Source organism: Scyliorhinus canicula, chromosome 2 (genome assembly GCF_902713615.1).
Source record: "Scyliorhinus canicula chromosome 2, sScyCan1.1, whole genome shotgun sequence".
NCBI lineage: Eukaryota > Metazoa > Chordata > Chondrichthyes > Carcharhiniformes > Scyliorhinidae > Scyliorhinus > Scyliorhinus canicula.
This window is the reverse complement of record NC_052147.1, coordinates 247,073,369-247,092,756: the sequence shown is the minus strand read 5'-3', so window position 1 is coordinate 247,092,756 and position 19,388 is coordinate 247,073,369. Positions and strand designations below refer to the sequence as shown.

At 40.7% G+C, this 19,388-nt stretch overlaps 1 protein-coding gene across 1 annotated transcript in view; it reads right to left on the bottom strand.

The window, feature by feature from the left end:
* Positions 1-479: 479 nt before the first annotated feature.
* spopla (speckle type BTB/POZ protein like a) overlaps positions 480-19,388 on the bottom strand; it is a 251,904-nt gene continuing 232,995 nt past the window's right edge. The window contains 6 exon segments of the mRNA XM_038789941.1: positions 480-3,720; positions 7,635-7,688; positions 7,795-7,937; positions 14,229-14,351; positions 14,588-14,643; positions 14,733-14,910. Coding sequence (XP_038645869.1) covers positions 3,576-3,720; positions 7,635-7,688; positions 7,795-7,937; positions 14,229-14,351; positions 14,588-14,643; positions 14,733-14,910 — 699 coding nt within the window. The 3' untranslated portion in view covers positions 480-3,575.

The window sequence follows — 19,388 nt, the reverse complement described above, 5'->3', positions numbered from 1 at the left end:
TCTTAAGAACATTAGCATTTTTTTTCAGCTTGCCTTCAATCTGACATGTCTCACAAATAATTGCATCAAATAACTGAGAATTGTATCCCAGAAAGTTGTCAGTGACAATACAGGGAAGCTTTGGGTGACGGTAGTAATTCATCAGTGATAACAAAGAAAGTCTCTAATTTCCATCGGCTGCAATATTTCCTTTGTAAAATTGTTTTAATCGCATAATTCGAGAAAGCTAATCATAGATGGGAGTAGATTGGTTCTGTCATCCTAATGTTTATTTCAGTGACAATGAGAGAACACAAATTTCTTCGGCAGTTTACTTGTTGTCAAAGGTCCTTTCACCTTGAAAAATTATGCAATTGATTGAGGGAAACAAATATTTGATCAGAGTTTATATAGTGCTGTGTGTAACTAGAAATCTTCCAATGTTGATCGTCCACTTCTCACTATCTTTGAACTTGAGCATAATAACAACACAACAAAGAATACTTCACAAGTTTAATTTTAATTAGCAATCACAATAGAACCTCTTTAGAAAGAAAACAACCAATCATACAACACTGAACAGACTGGTAAACTCTAGCAGTAGAACACTAGAGTCCCAAATAAGGAGCCAAGTTAAAGTGGCCATGGTTTGACATCCAGGCCAAATTTTTAACCCCTCCTTTTCTGAATGAGTGGTTTGTAGGAGGGATTAAAATTAGAAAATTCTAGTTTCCGCCTCCAACCTGCCATATGACGGCGACTTATGGCATCATCAAGAATCCTACTAAAAACAGGCAGGAGTTAACTTAGTTTCAAAAGTGGTAGCCTGATATCATTGCCACTGTAACAAAACCTTTACTTCAGGTTTTGGCGAGTTGGAGAGTCGCGCACTGTCTCCAGTACAGCAACAGAAGCAGGGTGGGAGGTGCCAAAGAGCCAAAATAACTTATTTTTCCAAATTATTTTTCTCACAACTCCTTTTGGACCAGGTAGAAGAGGAATACACCCCAAGGAGTCCCAGGGTCTTCCTGGTCATGGCCCCCAATCGATTTCAGTCTTTGCTTCCACTGTTCATTCCCCAGGTCCCTGACTGCAGCCTCAACTGTCACATTCCTACTGCCACATTCTATCTTTCAGCGGATGGCAGCAACTCTTATTGAATGAAGCCAGCGATTAGGATTGACAGGGACTCGATGCTCTCAGACTCTGATGGTGCACCGCCCCCTTTTAATCCAGCTACTCACAAATCTCTAGAATTTGCTTACTTGCAATTGGGAAAGTTGTTAGTTCTTGACTCAGTCACTAGATGGAGCACCTCTATTTGGGTTGTGAATAAGAAATTACGGAAGAAAGAAACTCAAAATGGATGACCAACATTCTGTCCAAAGATAAATCCCATCAGGCATTGTCAACCATGGAGCAATCCATAGCTCAGAATATTATTGTTCTCCCAGCTGAATGGGAAGAGGGTGGAAAGTAGTGATGGCTATGTGATTCGGAATAAAAATATTAGAAAGCAACATTATTTCATTTTATATGCCTGAAATAACCACTTCAGTAAATAAGTACAAAATATGTTTTACTAATTTAAAACAGGTTATTGTATTCAAACTGCTCAGCAGAAGCATTAAACATTAATGTCGATTATTTTTCAACAACCATTTCAAAACTCATTAAGATTTTTTATTCAAATTTTAATGGTGTGTAGTTCATGCAACCATACTTTCTGAATGTGATATGACAGTAAACAGATACATTGATAATTTAAACCCTTCTTTAACCTCCATTTTAAAAAATATTGCGCTCTCGTCTAACAAAAGATGATTTTCACAAACAATAGTCTACAGAAATGAACGCGGATACAAATTAGTGCATTCAATTGCATTTATAAAGTCTTACAAAGTTTCTTTAACCTAACATAAGCTTTATGAAATATACTGATGCATAATAAATAAAATAGCAAAACATAAGCAAATCAATTGCCATGTAACGTCAATTTGTGGCACTGCAAAATCATTGTCCAGAAATTTGGAGTTTTCTACAAAATCTACAGTGTTAACTTAGCACAGTGTCTCAGACAAATGACTTGATAACAAAACTTTTTCATTCTTAAAGGGATACCGTCCCCAGTGGCTCAGCATGTTTATCCAGTGAATATCTGGAGGATCTCAGTTTTGATCCCTAGTCTGTGCTGAGTTTGGCGATCTTAGTAGAGGCATCAGTAAGAGCGCTTCAATGGTCTAAGTGCATGCTGGGGTAGGGGAATGGAAAATCACCCAGGGTTGTCACACCTGATCGCTATCCAACGGCCCGACTGAAAGAGAACTTGTGGATGTTAGGTGAGGATAGCATTGGGCTTGCCTGTGATGTCCCCTGCGGTTAAGTACCCGTATGACACTCACATGTGAATAACAGCCATTTGGATGAGATACTGGAGGGCGACCGGCGCCCCTGGAACTGGATCCCAAAGAATCAGGCCTTCAGGAAAAAAGGGTGAAGAAGAAAAATTGATAAGAATTTTTATTTTTTATTTTGACCAGGATAGAAACATCCTAAGTATATTTGGGAAACCTAATTGGATCACGTGACCTTCAGTGTCTTAATATCTTTATTTGGAGTTTCAAAGAGATAGTCTTCAGAAATGCTCTTCTATTATTCTAGTTTAGAAGTGTTGTGCTGAGGTTTCATTGAACTATTCCATTGTTTTGGTTCCATCGGTATCACAAGGTTCTAGTGTTTTGACTTTATAGTTATGATGTAACTTCAGGTTCAAGAAGGTTGCTGAACATTACAAACCATTTTCACACAATTGTAACAAAGGTCTTTAAATTTATGCCAAAGTTGTGAATTTAACCCTCAAAGAAAATCTGTACAGTAGAAATTCCAAACTGTAAACAAGGTATACAAACACTGAGAAAGAAAATGGTGGTTCACAAATGAACCATGTACTTCATATACCACTGGCCCATTGAGGACATGTGTTATTGAATGGTACATCCCTTTCAGGCTGTTATGCAGAATTGCAACAGCATCCATAATGCAACCAGGAATTGTATTATGAATTCAACATTCACATGCAATAATAAAGGGTGAGTGCAGATATAGTTTACTGCTGCAATCTCTGCCTTTTTTGGGTTACAGACTAATTTATGATTAATTTCCTTGGAAATCAATCATAATTTTGGATGGTGAGTATACATAGAGAAAAGTCTGAAAAGCTTATTTGACCTTTCCCAACTATTCAATGGAAGGCTCTGCATTATGGTTGCTAATACAATTCTGCACAGCCTAGTCTAATGACAAGGCACACATTTAATTAAAAAAAAAAAGAAACTTAAAAAAAAACGTGAACTGAACAGGAAGGATGAAAATCATTTAAGGCTGTTTAAGTGGCTGAGAGAAAAGCATGTAAACTAATTTAAAGCTGAAGACCATACTGGAACACATCCTTCAGCAGAGCAATTAAAGACTGTTAAAGTTCAGGTGTGACCTCTGTATGCAAATGATGAGGACGTCATCCTGTATGGGTGCAAGGTAGAAATACCTTTACGCAAATAGTCAGTAGCGAGATCAGTACCTAGAGTCTTCGAATGCAATTATGACTGTTTTAACCGTTTGCGTGGAATACCAAATGGTGGGCACTGTGCAGTCGCCAATGCACGGAAGGCCTCTGCAACTAAATGAGGGTGGGAGTGGATCATCGACTTCCACCCTTCGGTCTCCATCACATCTGTGGCGTGGCTGCGAATAAGTCAAGTAATAAAGTCCATCAGACTAATGAGCATCAGTAATATTCATAATAATTTGTAATAATATATTCAAGTGTCAATACCTGTTATTTATATTTATAGACTGATGAACACAACAATTTTATTATTGAGGGATTCATTTTAGGTGGTCAAGTTTTCTCGAAATTCTTTTTGGAATTCTTGTGTCCATCAACTTGCACATTTACATTTTTCTCGTGGCTAAAAGCTGCAGATTGTTCAGTGGACTGAAACAAAATCCAACTGGTTGATGTTGGGGAAGATTCTCTGCATTTCTTCATGGCTTGCTTCCCTAGTCATCTCTCGCCTTATGTACCCTCTATTTTATTTACCCTCACCCCTTTTGGCTGCTCCTATATTTTTAGTCATTCTTTGTGCATTCGTCCATTCCTCCTTTGACCTGTAAAAGGCTAATCGTCTCCCTACTCTCAGTAAATTTCAATTCTTCCTCTCAACCGCTGAACCGAAAACAAGCTGAACGTACTAATGTGGTTATAGCTTACCCATTACTCACACCTTTGTACATATTTTTAATAGATCTTCTGGAAATGGAATGCAGCTAAACTATGTAATATTCATATTCTAATATTTTCACAAGTTGACCGAGGGTGAATTTATATTTTAGTCTCCACCGCTCAATGTTTGGGGCAATTGCCAGTTCTGGCACTAACTGCAACCATTCTAAAATTGCTTCCGTCCGTCTTCCTCCCCAAGTTCCTATTCAAACCCACTTGCATATATATCACCAAATACAAAATCGGACTTGAGCCAGCAAATTCAAGAGTTTTAAAAATAGATATTCATTTTAGAAAGTTCCCCATTGTATTTAGAAGTGATAACTTATAAATTTAATCAGTGCAGCCAAAATAAATATATCTCAAAATTAGCCAATTTCAATGAGTACTAATCCACCTTAAATTTGAAATGCCTAAAAGCTACTACAAAAATGCACAAAACTATTTTCTACTTAGTACTGTTATCGGTTCATTTGCAAATTTTAAAAATAATTCTAAACCTTTTAACACATATCTATTAGCATCCTCACGCCCAAAAGATCCAACTTAAATTGGAGGAAAGTCTTCAAATAGTTGCAATTAGTGGAAACTCCCAGTAGTGATCAATTTGAGCTGGGGTTTGTGGCCGGTTTGGTGGGTGGAATCTGCTTCCAGACTAACTGTTTTTGAACCAGTTCAAAAGGTTGCGGAAACTAAAGTTATGCTAATGCAACATTGGTGTCAGTTACGTGGATATTAGCAAAATTCTGCAGGAAACCTATTTAACCAAGCAGAAAGTCCAGGACCATTGGCATGACTAATTGTAAACAGAGTTAACATATTTGTGGGAGTAGATATTTCTCTCCTTCAGATTTCAAATGTATTTTATCAAGATTGTCACAGGTCAAGTGCTTTACTTTTATTTAAAAGCAAAAACTGCTGGAAATACTCTTTAATAATTAAGTCACAAAAGGGTTCATTGTGCAAAGCCAAAGGAAGTGGTAATGGGACAAGTAAAAAAAACAAAAGATGGTGACGACTAGAGGAGATGTGAATGTCAGAATCATTAACATCTGCTGTTTGCAAGCAGAACAAAAGAGGGGGGGGGGGGGGGGGGGGGGGGGGGAAGGGTAACACAAGAACCAACACAGAGAAAGGAAATAAATGGAGCACGGTCAAGTCCAAAAGGCTGTAAAGTGCCCAGACAAAAGATGAGGTGCTGTTCCTTGAGCTTACACTGAGCGTTATTGGAACTTGCAGTAGGTAGAGAACAGGAGCCATAAATCCCTACAGTGCAAAAGGATTCCAGTCAGCCCATCGAGTCTGCACCGACCCTCCAAAAGAGCACTCTACCTAGGCCCACTCCCTGCCCATTCCTGTAGCCCCGTGCATGATCATGGCCAATCCACCTAATCTGCACATCTTTGGACTGTGGGAGGAAACTCGAGCACGCAGACACAGGGAGAAGATGAAAATTCCACATAGACAGCCACCCAAGGCCGAAATCGAATCCGATCCCTGGCACTGTGAGACAACATTGCTAACCAGTGTGTCACTGAGGACAAAAGGTAAAATGGGAACAAGGTGGAAAATTAAAATAACAGGCGACAGGAAGCTTGGGCATGCTTTGTTCAGTTCTCAAGGGTAATACCAAATTTCTGCTTCTCAATATAATTCTCCAACTTTCCACGGTGGCCTAGTGGTTAGCACAGCTGCCTCACGGCGCTGAGATCCCAGGTTCGATCCCGGCTCTGGGTCACTGTCCGTGTGGAGTTTGCACATTCTCCCCGTCTGCGTGGGTTTGCCCCCACAACCCAAAAATGTGCAGAGTAGTGGATTGGCCATGCTAAATTGCCCCTTAATTGGAAAAAATTATTGGGTACTCTAAATTTATTTTAAAAAAAAAAATAATTCTCCAACTTTCTGACCTCAACCACCGGCAGTGTTCTAAACGCAAGGAACATCACCTCGTGTTTTGATTAAACACTTAACAGTCTTCCGGACTCGAGACTGAGTTTAAACAATTTCAGATCATAACCACTGCCTCAATTTTACTTCCTTTTGGTTTTTGTCTCTTTTTTCTCTTTTCTGTTCTTTAAGACGGCGGATGTTCTGATTTAGCCATTCACGCTTACTCCAGATACATATTTTGTTTCCTTGTCCCATTATTACTACCTTTGGCTTTGAACCTTGAGCACTTTTGCCACTTAATTTCGACTGCCTTCCATCCAATCACAAACCTTCCCTTTTGATGCTTCCCCTCTTCACTTGGTTAAAACCCATCATATTTGTAACTTTTCCCAGTTCGGATGAGAGGCCTTCGACTGAAAACAATAACTTTCTCTTTCCATTGATACTGCCAGACTTGCTAAGTAGTTCCACCAATTTCTGATTTTATTTGAGATTACCAGCATCTTAGAACTATCGCACTTTTTAAAAGGAATTCTCCAACACGCGAGCATTGAATTATAATATTGCATTTGGATATCTGTTGATATTTGAAGAGAAAAATCCCTGCTTTATTAAAACTGAAATTGCAATATTCTTTCTTTGACCATGTGAAAGGGTCTGTTCGCAGAATATTTATCATGAAGCAATATGTGAATTTTAAAATTGCACTTTTAAAGGGCAAGTCATCATCACAAAATAAATTCCAATACAGAGCTTTTGGTTTCAGTGAAGCTGGAACAAAGTTGCACAATTTTACTGCAGGGGTTTTGGGAACATAAGATTATATATATATTCACGTAGTCTTGCATAGACATTTATACAGTAATTGTTCAACAATCCTTTTATTTGCAGCTCAAAAATAAGACCACAAACACATCCATACCCGTGTAGCAATTATTTGTGCCTGTGACATCTGTACATATCTTGGGCATATTTACAATCTTCAAAACTTTTCCAAGTTATTGCACAAGTTATTAATAAATAATAGGATTGATCCAGCAACAGTAACATTGCAAAAAAAACCCCACTATTTTCCTTCATGACCATTTCATTGCCGAGAACATTTGTTTTCTGAATATGGAAATGTTATCTAAAATGGCTATTATGTATATAAAAAAATAAAATATACCATGTGTTGGAATGGAAAAAAGAATGGCTAATAAAAATATTCTTTACATCATAAAAAAAATCTCTAAATCTATTTGCAATCTGAGAGATGGCAAAACTTGAAGCCCTTCTTTGCTCTCTGCAGCATCATATGAGGATGGTAGTGCTGCCTGCTTTGTAGGTGTTAAATTGCTTTGCGCTTTTCTATCCCTTTACAAGAATGTAAGCTACTCTCAGATTAGATTGTGATATACAAATGAAGTTACAAAATACATTACAATAAATCTCAAAAAACAAATCAAATGTCCAATAATTTTAATTTTTCCACTTTACTTACTGTTACTCCAGTTTTTTTCCATCCTTACACCCAAGCTGTCGGAGAACACTGCACCTATGATGGAAAAATAGTAACAGAAAGAAAAATAATTCAACACCACAAACTCAAAATATAGGTTTTGCAGCCCAGATTTCAAATGATTGAAAATGATGACACTCGCCTGTTGATGAAGTCTATTGCTTGAGCCTTCAGCTGCTCTGCAGTGTGCAAATCTGCAAGAATGAGAATTTCTGCAACATTTTCAACTGATAGGTTACTACACAAGGTTTCTTCACACATAACCTTTAGACGATCTAGTGCGTACTGGAAGGGGAGCAAAAGATATTGGTTACCTCACAAAACTGGAAACTGTCAATTAGAAACATCATCTACTGGCTTTAGATTTGATCTACATTATTACCATGCTCATTGTTTCTGCAAGTGAACCTTCCTTCCTTCTGAAAACATCTTATAAAGTATCTGTTAAAATCAGATCCCTGTCCCAGACAAAAATCTTTCTTACTAATGAATCAAACATAAGCAAAGAATAGATAGCAAATAAATGTTTTAAATTATTTTAAACATTTTGAAAAGTGATAGCGTCATACATACCAAGTGCAGAATTTTAATCACATGCAAGTGAATGGTTAAATTGAGCCTCTTTCTCAACAAACAAAATTACAAAGCTATCCGCGACGAAAGGAGAAAAATGGCTCAAGAAATTACCAATTACCATTAAATTGGTTGGTCAGTGTTATCCCTCTTCCCAAAAATAATTCACTATCCTCCCATCATTAAAGTCAATTGCATGTATTCACAACTATAACAAATCTTAACTTTCATGTGAAAAATCTGCTGAAATCATATGAATGGGATGTAACAAGAATTTTGTACTTAGCTTAGATAACTTTAAATTGTCCGATTTCATCTTAAAAATGGCAAAAAGCCAACCTTCACTGCACTGTGGAAATCTGCAAGAATGAGAATTGCTGCAACATTTTTAACTGGGAGGGCTACTACACAAGGTTTCTTCACACAATCTTTAGATGATCCTTTATGTATTGGAAGGGGGCGAGAATCCCGATTACCTCAAAACTGGCAAATGTCAATTAAAACATCTTTAACTGTTTGTAGATTTGATTAAGTGCCAAGACAAAAGGGACACATTCCCTGCAGTAACAGCCTTTTCAGTGATCTTCCGGCTGTTGCTTCCACCACTCTATAAGAAAAACCTTTCCAGGTAACCTAACCTATGCCGTTTAATATTATAGAATGATGTAGCACAGGAGGTTGTCATTTAACCTATTGTGCTTGTATAGACTATTAGGAGCTTTCCAAATAGTCCCATTCATTCCCCATAGCCCAGCAAAATTCTCCTTTTCAAGTACTGAATTTAATTCCTTTTCAAAGCTATTATTGAATCTGCATTCATAGAATCCCTACAGTGCAGGAGGAAGCCATTCGGCCCATCATCTGCACCAACCCTCCGAAAGAGAACTCCAGCTAGGCCCACTCCCCCATCCCATCCCACTAACCAAGCGAATTGATCATGGCCATGAACCTAACCTACACATCTTTGGACTGTGGAAAGAAAGCGAGCATCCAGAGGAAATCCACGCAGAAATGGAGAGAACGTGCAAGCTCCACACAGACAGGTACCCAAGGCCAGAATTGAACGCGGGTCCTTGGTGCTGTAAGGTAGCAGTGATAACCACTGTGCCACCATGCCGCTCTTCCAATGCCCTTTTAAATGAGTACAGTCCAAGTCATTACAACTTACTGCAAAGTTTTCTTCCTCATCATACAGCATCATATTCTTTTGCTAATTACCTTAAATCTCCACCCTCACCGTATCGAACACATTGCCATTGGATACATATTCTCCTTACATACACTATCAAACCCCTTCAACAATTTGAATGTCTTTACCTAAGTTTCTCTGCTACAAAACACAACACCAGCTTCTCTAGGCTTTCCACATAACCGGTACCATTATATCAATTCCCCTCTGCACGCACTCCAAAACTAAGGTGTCCTTCATGCAATGTGGTGCCCAACATGAGCAGAATTACACTGCTGAGGCCAAATCAATGAATTATAATGGTTAAGCATAACTTTCTTTCTTTTGTCCTCTATGTCGCTATTTATAAACGCAAAGTTTGAATGTACCTTGAATGTTACCAGTCACCTTGAAAGATTATGTACATACTCTCCCAGCTCTATTCCTATACCCGCTTTCAATGTTTTGTATCCCCTCATTCTCAGAAAATAAATCACTCCGTACATCTCTGCATTAAAATGTAATGTGCCGTGTGCCTGTCCATTTCCTCCATCTGCCTGCGCCCTATTACTATCCTCTTTACTGCAATGTCTTATATTTCCAATTTTTAAATTAGATGCAAATTTTGAAATTATACCCGATACAGCAGAGTCCTGATTATTAATAAAATTTAAAAAAGCACTAGACACAATGTCAAGCCCTGGGAATACCACAGCAAACTTCTCTCCAGTCTAAAAAACAAATCTTTACCACCCTTTGCTCTGCTTCTTGTTTTTAGTCAATTTGTGTGCACACAGCCATTATGTCAATGGGCTTCAATTTTGCTGACAAGTATACTTTTATAACGCCCCTTCTCAGTTGTCTCCATGGAATGCTACAAGAGTCCAATCTCTCCTGTTTTCCCTCATAACTAAATTCTTTGATTTGCATCTTCTCCATATGCTGCGAATATTCCCCTTGTGCTTTGTTGACCTAAATAAATACAATATCCAAAATAATAAAAGCAGATAATATTGGAATAAGTCAATAGGTAAGGTGACATTTGTGGACAGAGGAACTGTGTTAACATTTTCCATTTACCTCTTTCAATTTAGTACACAGTATCATTACTCACAATGAGTACTCCTCGACACGGGACGATTAAACACACATTGGGTGTCCATGGTCCACAAGTGTAACCTTGAGTTTCCTATAGTCTGACATTTTAATTTTCTGCCCAGCTCCCACTCTAACACCGGCCTCTAACACTGTCCCAATGAAGCTGCAGGAACAGCACATACTTTGATTAGGCATTTCACAGACTTTCAGACCTAGCGCCGAATTCAACAATTTCAGATTATTATCTTTCCCTCCAATTTTTGGACAGATATTGTTGATTCTACTATATCGCTATACACCTCCGCTGGATCCATCTCTTTGTTTCTTTACTTGCTCTATTACCACTTCCTTTATGCCTTGCACCATCGTGCATTGTCGTTACATTTCCAGTATCTTCCATCCGAGTACAGAACTTCCCCATTGTTCTTTTCCCTCCTGCCCTTTTTCCCACCTGTGAACTTTGACTGCAATATTTTACAGTGCTGATGAAAGGTCAACAACTTGAAATGTAATTCTGTTCTTTCTCTACCAATGTGCCTGACCAGATGTCTGCTTCCAACATTTTACGTCCTCCACCTCCCCTACCCTTTCATGGATGTAGGCAGCGCTGGCAAGGCTGTACCAGCCTCCCCGGACAGGCGCCGGAATTGGCGACTAGGGGCTTTTCACAGTAACTCATTGAAGCCTACTCGTGACAATAGCGATTTTCATTTTCATTTCAAGGCCAGCATTTGGTGCCCATCCCCTAACTGCCCTTGAAATTAGTGGTTTGCTAGGCCATTTCTGAGCAATTGAGTCAAACACATTGCTGGGGCTGGAGTTCAGACCATAGAATGGGTGGTTGCCTTCCCAAGGTATCAGTGAACCAGATGGATTTTTTTTTGAAGTATTCTTTGTTGTGTTGCTATTAATGGATTCCTCCGTCACTCGAGAACTAATTTTTAGTGCGGAAGAAAGTCTCCTCACCTCTGTGGGACTGCATCAGAAGAGAAGTAAGGCACGATTCAGCGGTTTGTCGCAAGCAGCATGGGTCGGAACGTTGAATTTTAGAAGAGGCGTCTCACAAGATTGGTGATGCTTGAAACGTCATTAGGGGCATTTAAATATACATTCACCCGGGGCATGGGATTCATTGGCCGCACCCAAGAGACCTCGCCAGGGTGCCATTTAGTACTGGCCCACACAGACCTGGACCAGGCGTACCGACACCTGGGGGGTGGGTCTCCAATGACCTGGGGCAGGGTGGCAACATGACACTCCCACTGGCACCGTGGCAATGTAAACCTGACACCTTGAAACTGAAGCCTGGTACCCTGGCACTGCCAGGCTAGTACTCTGGCACTGCCAGGCTGGTACCCTGCACTGCCAGGGTGGCATGGGCACAGTTAGGGTGTCATGCTGACAGTGCCTAGGTGCCAGGTTAGCACTACCAGGGGTCAGGCCCGGGGCTGCCCAGCTAGATAGTGGGAAAGTGGGGAGGTTCTTGAGTAACTGCTGTATCTCCTGCACTTTCTCCACACACCATCTGTTCTTTAGGTTGCGGGATTTTTGCTGCACTCATGCCTTCTGCCGCATGTGGAGCTGATTTCTGGTTCTCTTGCTGCTTTAAGTTCAGAAATGAATGGTGCTTGTAGTTTATCAGCCCCTGGATCCCCCCCCCCCCCCAGTCATTCTAATCAAACCAGTCTTGGTTCCTGGTGAATTGACCAGGCATCTCTTTGCAGGTGCTGATTATGGATACCTTCAAGGTGCCTGGTCAGCCTCAATAATAATAATAATAATTTTTTAGTATCACAAGCAGGCTTACATTAACACTGCAATGAAGTTACTGTGAAAAGCCCCTAGTCACCGGAACGCGGGATTAGCATTCGTTGAGGGTTGATACACATGTCACGGGTATCAGCAACTAAGTAGGGCCTCACTTGACCGCCTGCAGGAGATTTCCCTTTCTTCTGGGCCGCTGACCACATTGAGGGTCCTCTGCTCCCTCAGTATACCTGAACAGGTGCCGGAATGTGGCGACTAGGGAATTTTTCACATTAACTTCATTGCAGTGTTAATGTAAGCCTACTTGTGACGATAAAAGATTATTATTATTATTGAGGCAGACCAGGCACCTTGTAAACTGTGTCTCTGGGTCACCAGGAGTCAGCAGTTGGCAGTTGTACGTTGGCATTTGTTGAATAGGGTTTTCTTTTGAGCGTCTTTTGAGTGCCTCAACGTTGATTTTTCTGTGGCATTGCTTCTGATCCCATCGCTGCTTTGGGGTTGCATTGATGTTGATCACAAAGCAGATAAAGCAGTTGTCCGTCCAGCAGTTGTCGGCTCTCGTCATTGTGCGGGTAATACGCATGCCCTTGCAGTCCCTCACTCGGATGATGACATAGTCGAGCAGATGCCAATACTTGGAGAAAATGTTGCCATGAGGTCTTGTACTTGCCTGAGGAACAAGGGATTGGTTATAACATTGCCGTGTTCTAGGGATTTTGTTCAGAGCAGAGTACCATTGGTGTTGGATTTCCCTACCCCCTCTCTGCCAATTACACCTCACCTGAGGTCTATGTCCTTTCCAACTCTGTGGCTGAAGTTGTTTGTAGCTTCCAATTTTGTGACATCAACGCTGTGGAGGCAGTAATCTTTTTATTTACCCCTCCAGAAAAAGATGCAACCTTGTTCCTTGAGCTTTCCTTCCCTTGTCTGCCGGGTCTCACTTAGTGCAGTGATTTCAATGTCGAAGTGTCTGAGCTCCCGGGGAACGATAGCGGTACATGGTTCGGGTCTGTTGCACTTGGAGTTGTCCATGAGGGTCTTATCATTCCGTGTCCTGAGCTTCATTTTAAGGAGTGGAAGATGCCTGTGCGTGGGTTCTTTTAACATAGGATGGCCATTGCACACCAACTGCCACATGGCTTGACAGAGCAAGGCCTTAGTCCAGTGGCAAAGGATCCAAGTCGACTGGAGATCAGGCTCCACTGTAAGGGCCTTGGACATACAAACACACAGACATCCGTTGTCCTCCTTTCTCCTTCCCACAGACCCTTTCTCCCTGGGGTAGCAGGGTAGCACAGTGGTTATTACTATTGCTTCACAGTGCCAGAGACCCGGGTTCTGTTCCCGGCTTGGGTCACTGTCTGTGAAGATTGCACGTTCTCCCCATGTCTGCGTGGGTTTCCTCCGGGTGCTCGGGTTTCCTGCCACAAAGTCCTGCAAGGCATACTTGTTAGGTGAATTGGACATTCTGAATTCTCCCTCTGTGTACCCGAATAGCCGCCGGAGTGTGGCGACTAGGGGATTTTCACAGTAACTCATTGCAGTATTGATACAAGCCTACTTGTGACACTAATAAAGATTATTATTATTATTATTATAAGTGCAGTGACGGCCTCATGAGCTCAGCACTGGGCTGTGGGTCCATTTGGAAAAATGTGATTTTGTTCAGCATGCAGCGGCAGGGTTCTGCTTTGCCGGTCTCCACCTGCTGAAGGTTTTGTGGCACTATCTGAAGAAGAGCATAATCGGCATTTATAGTGGTATTTCTCCTGCCCACACCTCCAAAAGTAAATTAGGATTTATTAATTTGCGATTTGTACACCATTGCTGTGCGCAAATCTGTGACTAGTCTTCAAAAGTAATTCATTATTTATAATCTTGGAAAATCAATGTCATAAAATGCTTCCTGATGATGCAATGTGATTTTATTTATTTCAGGAACTACCTCCTGAATGTGCATTACTTACTTTGTCTGCAGCTGCCAATAGATTGTCAGCCATTTTATCGAGGTTTGGTGCTTTTCCTGTATAGATAAATCTCATCATTTCCTTAAACACTTCAGGATCTACATCATTTATTTCTACTCTGTTCTGTTGGGAAAAAGGTTAAATAATATTATTTTTTAATATTAATGATTCAGAGTTAAAAATTGGACACCATTTAATTTGCGCGCTAAATGCATTCTACTGCAATTTATATTAGCTTTTTGCACAATGCACACTGTTTGTACAAGTTACAGGATTACCAAAAAGTGAAAATGAAGTTGTGAAAAAACATAAAATCTGACTTTCAAGATGTTATTTAAAGTTAAAATTAATAATCTTACCTTCTTGCTTTCTTCCATTTCATGTTCAAACATAGCATTAAAAACAGGCGACCGAGCTGGGAAACCGGAAAACAAATGCATAAGACCACAATTCTATTTTAATAATTCGATCAAATGTAATTTCTTTAGGTCCAAAATTATTTACCTGCTAAAATTGATTTGTGAGCTTTGAATTCTTGTCCTCCCACATAAAGGGAGCAGTCGGTAAATCTAGAACTTTCCAATAGATTCCCCAAATCATCTGCCAGCCGACATTCAGGAACCTTTAATGTGTTCATATTTGATTGACCGGATATATTAACAGAGTCTTGAACTACACTCACCTAAACAACAGAAGGAAGAAAAAAAAAATCTCAAGCATCAATACACAATAAAGCCTTTATAGCAGACTAACAAATTATATTGTCTCAATTATTTCATCAGAAACAAAAACTAATAGACCAATTTCTTTAGAACTAATTGTTTGTGGTTCACAAAGTGCTCATGTTAACAACGGCCACTGGCATCAATATCAGTAGCCTTAAGACTTGAGACATTCCTATGAAGAACGATTCACTTCTACTGCATTTCTAATAAAAATTATGGATTTTCCTCCATATCCTCAAAGCTCTGCCTCAAGCTCCACCCATTTTGTCAGTCAAGCATCCTTATTTGCTGAACTTAAATGGGCACAAATTAAACAAACAGAGTTCAAAGAAACAGCGAAACCATGCTCGTGTTTCTTCTTTATGTCTTAAAATTTCAATTCATTTTATCACTATTAATGCACATTTAAAGTAGGGCAGTATTAGCAACCTGAAAACAGGAATCTTTTCAATTTTTATCATGCTTTTTCCTATAAAATGCATTGAAAACGCATTCAAAGCAAGTTTCCTATGATAAAAGTTGAAAAAAAAGTTGAAATTAAAAGACCAAAAAAATTAGTTTACTGCTGTGTCGAAGAATCTGGGCATCATGTTGTAAGCCTCCTCAACCAGACCAAGTGCAATAGGAATATACACCCATTCAGAGTTGATGGGATGGCCGGTTTTGTGGGAAGGTTTAGATGGAAAATTTGATGAATGGATGATGTAAAAGGTGAAGGATGACTTGGATATTTTGTAGTTATGCATGTAACATGAATCATGCCCAAAATTCCATGACTTTTTTAAAACCACAAAATTGGATAGGTATCCTGATGCAAATGCAGAGAAATTTCTGGCCTTGCAAGATATAACACTTTCAGACTACAAGTTATTGTGCAAAGTAATTGCTAAAGCATTAAGTAAATTACAAGCATTGTAGTTACTGACTTCTTACCCAGGTTCATTGCATTTTACTTTGATTGTGCAGTATCTAGCCATTCATATCAGAGGCTCGTTTTTTGGAACAGTCACCAGTAATACTCGATTCACTATCCCATATAATTCAACTGAAACCAAAGGTTTCACTATTTTCAAAGTAACCAAATGCTTCCGACAAATGTGCTGAGCAGGATTTACACTTTACAAGGTTGATAATGGAAAGCAACACAAATGGGCATCCTATAATTCAGTCACTAGAAATGATGCGAGATCTCCATTAGAGATTTTGAATTGGGAAGAAGGACAGTCAAGGTAAACTAATTAGACTACCAAAGAAAGCTGGTACAATGGGTAAATAACCCTTATGAATGATTCATGCACAAAAAAAACACTGACATTTTAATTAAGTAGGAAATGTGAAAATCAGAAATTTCATACAATAGCCAACAAAAAAGTGGGATACATTTGTCAGCTCCTTCAAATGAAAATCGCTTATTGTCACAAATGGTTTCAAATGCAGTTACTGTGAAAGCCCATAGTCGCCACATTCCGGCGCCTGTTCGGGGAGGCTGGTACGGGAAGAAATGGCAAGAAATTATTAGAGCAGTAGGGTCCCCAAGTGAACTATCCTATGACTGTGGTGATGTGCATCACTGTAAATACACAAGGGGTTATTGTAAATACACTACAACTAAGTAAACACTAGAGGGAGCACCGGAGACGTCATGACATGCAGACATACAGCTAATGAACACATAAAATAGGACACGACCAATGGGCAGTTAAGACATCCAGAGGTGACACTAACACAAGGGGGCATTACGCAACCCATATACAAGGACAGGGCCTACAGGCTCTGTCTCTTTCCACAGACAAACATCTAGAGAGTACATCAGGGTTGATCAGAAGCATCACACCCAGCACGTGGCTTAGAGTAGACTGGTTAAGTTAGACTGAGTTACTACAGTTAGAACAGCAGGAGAGTCAAACTCAAGTAGGAGAATTGGTAACTGTTCAATAAATGCAGAAAAATACTTTTCACTGTACCTCGGTACACGTGACAATAAACAAATCCAATCCAATCCAATCCAAATGCGTTAAACCTATCTCCGAGTCGGGAGCTTCCTTTGTCAAAGCATACATCAAGGAAGCAGCTTATACTACACGAAGAAGCATAACACAACATGCTACCAGTAGTGCCTGTTGAATCTACATAGTTCAACTCAGCAAGATCAGTGATTACCAGCAACAACACAGGCAAGATGATAGAGATTCCGATTCCTCAGCAGCTCAGGTACCATGGCAATCTCAGTGCCAACTGGCCTGCATTCAAGCAGGGATTTGAGATTTACATGGTAGCATCTGACCAAGATGGCGTGGCTGATGCTGAGAAGATGGATCTTCTACTCACCATTGCGGGTGAAAGTGCAACAGAAATCTTCAACTCCTTCAAGTACTCCAAAGGGCAGGAGAAGAGAGACTTCCAGACAGGCCTGGACAAGTTTGAAAACTACTGCGAGGTAAACACAACAGAAATCGGTAAAACTGGCGCCTATACTCACCACGAGGCAAAGGTAGGCTTGCAACAGAAGCAAACAGTTATTTTGATTGGCAGCCAACTTGCGCAAAGAGCCGCACATACGCAGTTCCCGAGAAGATGCGAACCGGCGCACAGTGTTTTGCGCATGCGCGAAAAGCCGCGCCATGCGCATTGTGAAAAGAGCGCACAGTGAAGGAAAAGCGATCTGCGCATGAGCAATCCATTCCTACACTACGTCACAAGCGTCATGATGTCAGAGGCCCCGGACCACGCCCACTTAAAGGGGAAATGTCCGAAAATAGTGACACAAAATTTTAAAGCCAGAAAACACAATTCTTTCATCTGGAACGACAAAACAATGCCTGAACTTCGACCAGTAGCTGAAAGTAACCTCCGCAGAACCCTGCAACAAGCAGTTAGCACTGCCCTAAGAGATGATTTAGTCCTTGAAGACTACAACTCAGACGATGATTTCATCATTGGACGTGGCGACCTCAGTACCAAATCCGAACCGCAACGAGATGTGTTGTACATTTAAGCATCCGTGCAGTCATGGACGAGTTCTTCGGATTTGAGGCTCCTCAGCCCAGCATAGACGACATCCCAACCCATGAGTACAGGATTCTGCTGCGGCCTGGCGCCAAGAGACAGAGAGTGTTCCATGCACCCCAAAGTGTCCCCGACTCCGCACAGAAAACAATGACAGACTCCACAGCGAGACCATGCATGTCTCTACACAGAGAACACAGATCAACTCCACAGCGAGACCACTGCATGACTCCGTTGAGAGCGCAGAGATCGACTCCACAGCGAGACCACTGCATGACTCCACACAGGGAACGATGCCACAGTCCAGAGAGAGAGTGACACAAGCCTCCACAGCGAGCTAGTTGACAGATTCCACGATGGAAGCAACGCAAGACTCCAGAGCGCAGTCCTTGCATGAACAAGACCATGAAGGTCTAGCAACCTTATCTGAGCAACCAGCAGCAGACAATGCCAATCTGCCACGCTCAAGTGCACAGCAAGACGACTATAACAGTCTACCACGCTCACGTGAACAACAAAAAGACTATGACAGTCTACCCAGATTATTAGAGCCACCAGAAGAAGACTGACAGTCTACCCAGCTCATCTAATCGACAAGACAACACTGAAGGTCTACCCACTGTATGTGCGACAAGTAAAAAGGCTTCACAATTCCCGTACAAGATGTATGACATCTCAGCGAGACTGACAGATCTCAGCCAGCATGTACAGAGGCACTCGGCAATCAAAGTGAGGCTACTAGTGACTCCAGTGACATCACATTAATTCAAATCTCATCGACTCGAGCCTCTCCACAAGAACCTGAAATGACTCCAGACGGGAAGCATCAAGAAACCAAAGGTGATTCAGGTGCACCAGAAAGGGCTCCAGACGGGGAGCATCGACTAGCCAAAGATGATACAAGTGAACTGGACATGACTCCAGGTGGCGAGTGCCGAGGAATCAAAGACGAAACGCTCAATGAAACAGCAGATGACACAAGGGACACTGACACAAGTAACTTTGTGAAGGACTCGAATTCTCCACTTGGTGTGGTCATTGAGCGCAACAAACATGACAACAAAACCTACAAAAACAACAACAAAGACAACAACAAGAAGCTTACCAGAGGTAACAAACACAACAACAAGCACGTCAATAACAATGGCAACAATAGAACAACTGGTATGACATGGTACAACTCTGCCTATGAAGGACAATGTTACTGCTCAGCTCAGAACGACGAGAGTGCAAACATACCATGGCATGTCAACGCATCTTACCAATTCACATTTGCTACACTACGGACAAGCAAACCAGCTTTCAGGAAAGATGTCATCAAGAATTGCCACCATAAGCATTAAAAAAAAAAGAGTCCACCTCAGACAATGAAGTGATTTGACCATTTGAAAACTTCCTGATGACTTCTTGGTTACGTAAACACAGGAAC